General features: G+C 52.0%; 1 protein-coding gene across 1 annotated transcript in view; it reads right to left on the bottom strand.

Annotated features, from left to right (window-relative positions):
- LOC143301962 (uncharacterized) overlaps positions 1-5,000 on the bottom strand; it is an 86,745-nt gene that overhangs the window by 31,668 nt on the left and 50,077 nt on the right. The window contains exon 5 of the mRNA XM_076616439.1: positions 522-631. Coding sequence (XP_076472554.1) covers positions 522-631 — 110 coding nt within the window. The remainder of the gene's footprint in view (positions 1-521; positions 632-5,000) is intronic.

Here is a 5,000-nt window from a genome sequence, read left to right as displayed (position 1 = left end):
CCACCACCAGCACCACCACAATAACAATTATGACTACTACTGCTACCAGCAGCACCACCACCACCACAACCACCACCACCACCACAACAACAACTATGACTACTACTACTACCACCATCACCATCACCACCACCACCATCACCACCACCACCACAACAACAACAACCACAACAACAACAACAACTATGACTACTACTACTGCTACCACCACCACCACCACCACCACCACAACAACAACAACCACAACAACAACAACAACTATGACTACTACTACTACTACCACCACCACACCACCACCACCACCACCACAATCACCACCACCATCATTACCACCACCATCACCATCACCACCACCATCATCATCACCACCACAACCACCACCAGCACCACCACCACAACAACAACCACAACAACAACAACAACTATGACTACTACTACTACTACTACTACTACTACTACCACCACCATCACCACCACCATCACCACCACAGCCACCACCACCACCACCAGTACAGACGTACCTGTGGACTCCACAGACATGTTCTTGCTGTCCAGGGTGTAGCAGATGCCGTGGTCTGTGGCCCTCAGGTCGAAGTGCTCCTCCCCGCACCGCCTGCCCCGCCACGTGCAGCTGTAGGTCACAGGTCATCGTTAGGGTGAGGGTGGTGGTGGTGGTGATGGTGGTGGTGGTGGTGATGGTGATGGTGGTGGTGGTGGTGGTGGTGATGGTGGTGATGGTGGTGATGGTGGTGGTGGTGGTGGTGATGGTGGTGATGGTGGTGGTGGTGGTGGTGGTGATGGTGGTGATGGTGGTGGTGGTGGTGGTGGTGGTGAGGGTGGTGGTGGTGGTGGTGGTAAGGGTGGTGGTGGTGGTGGTGGTGGTGGTGGTGGTGATGGTGGTGGTGATGGTGGTGGTAGTGGTGGTGGTGGTGGTGATGGTGGTGGTGATGGTGGTGGTGGTGGTGGTGGTGGTGGTGGTGGTGGTGATGATGGTGATGATGGTGGTGGTGTGGTGGTGATGGTGATGGTGGTGGTGGTGGTGGTGGTGGTGATGGTGGTGGTGTGGTGGTGATGGTGGTGGTGATGGTGGTGGTGGTGGTGGTGGTGGTGGTGATGGTGATTGTGATGGTGGTGGTGGTGGTGGTGGTGATGATGGTGGTGGTGGTGGTGGCGGTGGTGGTGATGGTGGTGGTGGTGATGATGAGGGTGGTGGTGATGGTGGTGGTGATGGTGGTGGTGATGATGAGGGTGGTGGTGATGGTGGTGGTGATGAGGGTGGTGGTGATGGTGGCGTGGTGGTGATGGTGGTGATGGTGGCGTGGTGGTGATGGTGGTGGTGGTGGCGGTGGTGGTGATGGTGGTGGTGGTGGTGATGGTGATGGTGGTGGTGGTGGTGATGGTGGTGGTGATGGTGGTGGTGGTGATGGTGGTGGTGGTGGTGGTGGTGGTGATGGTGGTGGTGATGGTGGTGGTGTGGTGGTGATGGTGGTGGTGGTGGTGGTGATGGTGATGGTGGTGGTGGTGATGGTGGTGTGATGATGATGGTGGTGGTGATGGTGGTGGTGGTGGTGATGATAATGGTGGTTCTGATGGTGCTGGTAATGGTAGTGGTGGTAATGGTGGTGGTGATGATGGTGATGGTGATGGTGGTGGTGATGATGATGATGGTGGTGGTGGTAATGGTGGTGGTGGTAATGGTGGTGATGATGATGATGGTGGTGGTGGTAATGGTAGTGGTGGTAATGGTGGTGGTGATGGTGGTGGTGGTGATGATGGTGGTGGTTATGGTGGTGGTGGTGGTGGTAATGGTGGTGGTGGTAATGGTGGTGATGATGATGATGGTGGTGGTGGTAATGGTAGTGGTGGTAATGGTGGTGGTGATGGTGGTGGTGGTGATGATGGTGGTGGTGATGGTGGTGGTGGTGATGATGATGGTGGTGGTGGTGGTAATGGTGGTGGTGGTAATGGTGGTGATGATGATGATGGTGGTGGTGGTAATGGTAGTGGTGGTAATGGTGGTGGTGATGGTGGTGGTGGTGGTGATGATGGTGGTGGTGGTAATGGTGGTGGTGTGATGATGGTGGTGGTGATGGTGGTGGTGGTGGTGATGGTGGTGGTGTGATGATGATGGTGGTGGTGGTAATGGTGGTGGTGTGATGATGGTGGTGGTGATGGTGGTGGTGGTGGTGATGGTGGTGGTGTGATGATGATGGTGGTGGTGGTAATGGTGGTGGTGTGATGATGATGGTGGTGGTGGTAATGGTGGTGGTGATGATGATGATGGTGGTGGTGGTAATGGTGGTGGTGATGACGATGATGATGATGATGATGACGATGATGATGGTGATGATGATGATGATGATGATGATGATGATGATGGTGATGGTGGTAATGATGATGATGATGATGATGATGATGATGGTGATGGTGACAATGATACAGATACTTATACAGCACCTACCCTCGTTCAGAGATCAGGCTCTAAGCGATTTACAAACATGATGAAACATGAACGATGAAAAAGACATCCAACCTAAAAAAAAAACCCAACCAAACAAACAAACAACAACAACAACAAAAACAACAACAACACCCCCCCCCCCCCCCCGAAAAAAACCCAACAACAAACAAACCACAAACAAACAAAACCAACAACCCCCCCCTCCCCCCAAAACATGAACAAACTAGGTCAATATCAGATCCACTTGACAATTCGCAAAAATCACCCCACCAAATAAACAAACGCCCCCCTCCCCAAATACCCCTCACGCCCCCCCCCCCCCCACCTCCACAAACCCCCAACCCCTCTCCCCCCCCCAAAAAAAAAATGCCAACAACCAAAAAACAATAATTGATGACATGACTTATATATATATATATATATATATATATATATATATATATATATATATATATATATATATATATAACATCCTCTCAACAGGTGTCAGCCCCAGTTCTCTGATGTTTGATGACTCGTGCGAAGAACATTAGGTCGGGGGTGAGTGACCTTATCTCCCAGTACCAGGAACAGTTTTAGCGAGGTGGACTGGGAATAGGATAGGAGTGGATGGAGGTGAGAGTGTGGTGTGTCGAGGCGGGGGAAGTGGGGGGGGGAGGGGAGAGAGAGGAGGGGAAGGACGGAGATGACGGGGTGGGGGGGGAGGATGGGGGGGGGGGGGCAAAATGCCCAGGGGTGGCATTAGAAAACCAGGGGGGGTGGGGGTGGGGGTTGAGGAGGAGGGGGGAACAAAGTTAATGTGAGTGGGTTTTAAAAAAAAGAAAAAAGAAAAAAAAAAGAAAAAGAAAGTGTAAATAAAAATTGATCTACCGGACCGGACACACACACACAGACACACACACACACACACACACACACACACACACACACACACACACAGAGACACACACACACACACACACACACACACACACGCACACACACTGACACGTATACATGCACACACGCTCACACACGCACACGCACACACACGCACGCACATATACACGCACACACACACACCCACACACACACACACACACACACACACACACAAACACACACACACACACAGCGTAACCCAACGCGCTTAGTCAGGCCTTGAGTGAGGTGCATACTGTACACGGGACCTCGGTTTATCGTGTCATCCTAATGACTAGACGTTCAGTTTGATTTTTTTTTTTTTTTTGGTTGCCAGTCAAACTTGGGAGAAAGGGCGAGAGCGGGATTCGAACCTGAACCCTTACGGACAATGTATTGACAGATGAGCGTCTTAACCATTCTGCCACCTTCCTTCGTCTTCTCCTCTGTCAGGTACAGAGCTGAGTTTCTTCTTCTCCTCCTCCTCCTCCTCCTTCTTCTTCTTCTTCTCCCCCTCCTCCTCCTCCTTCTTCTTCTCCTCCTCCTCCTCTCCCTCCTCCTCCTCCTCCTGCTTCTTCTTCTTCTTCTTCCCCTCCTCCTCCTCCTCCTTCTTCTCCTTCTCCTCCTTCTCCTTGTCCTTCTTCTTCCCCTCCTCCTCCTCTCCATCCTCCTCCTTCTTCTTCTCCCCCTCCTCCTCCTTCTCCTCCTCCTCTCCCTCCTCCTCCTTCTCATTCTTCTTCTCCCCCTCCTCCTCTCCCTCCTCCTCCTCCTTCTTCTTCTCCCCCTCCTCCTCCTTCTTCTCCTCCTCCTCTCCCTCCTCCTCCTCCTTCTTCTTCTCCTCCTCCTCCTTCTTCTCCTCCTCCTTCTTCTTCTTCTCCCCCTCCTTCTTCTCCTCCTCCTCCTCTCCCTCCTCCTCCTTCTCATTCTTCTTCTCCCCCTCCTCCTCCTTCTCATTCTTCTTCTCCTCCTCTCCTTCTTCTTCTTTCCTTCTTCTCCTCTCCCTCCTCCTCCTCCTTCTTCTTCTTCTCCCCTCCTCCTCCTCCTTTCTTCCCTCTCCTCTTCTTTCCCTTTTTCTTCTCGTCCTTTTTTCTTTCCCCCCCTCCTCCCTCCTCCCCTCCTTTTTTTCCCCCCTACACACTCACCGCACACACGCGCACACACATTACGCACGCACACTCTCTCAAACACACACACACACACACACCACACACAACACACACACACTCACACACACACACAAACAAAACACCAACTCACAGCGTAACCCAACAGCGCTTAGTCAGGCCGTGAAGTGAGGTGCATACTGTACACGGGACCTCGGTTTATCGTGTCATCCGAATGGGACTAGAAGTTTCAGTTTGATTTTTTTGTTGTTGTTGTTGCCAGTCCAAACTTGGGAGAAAGGGCCGAGAGCGGGATTCGATAACTGATCCAGATCGGACAAGTGGATTGTCAGAATGTGTGAGGGAGGTTAAGGAGGATCATCAGGAAGGAGTGCAGGCGAGAGGGATGGATCAGTGATGAGGGGAGGAGAAGAAGCAAGAAGAAGAAGAAGAAGGAGGAGGAGGAGGATGGGGAGAAGAAGGAAGAAGAAGGAGGAGGAGGAGAAGAAGAAGAACGAGAAAGCAGAAGAAGAAGA

This window comes from Babylonia areolata, chromosome 28, assembly GCF_041734735.1.
Source record: "Babylonia areolata isolate BAREFJ2019XMU chromosome 28, ASM4173473v1, whole genome shotgun sequence".
Taxonomy (NCBI): Eukaryota; Metazoa; Mollusca; class Gastropoda; order Neogastropoda; family Buccinidae; genus Babylonia; species Babylonia areolata.
The sequence above is the reverse complement of the archived record's forward strand: the minus strand, read 5'-3'. Positions and strand labels throughout refer to the sequence as shown.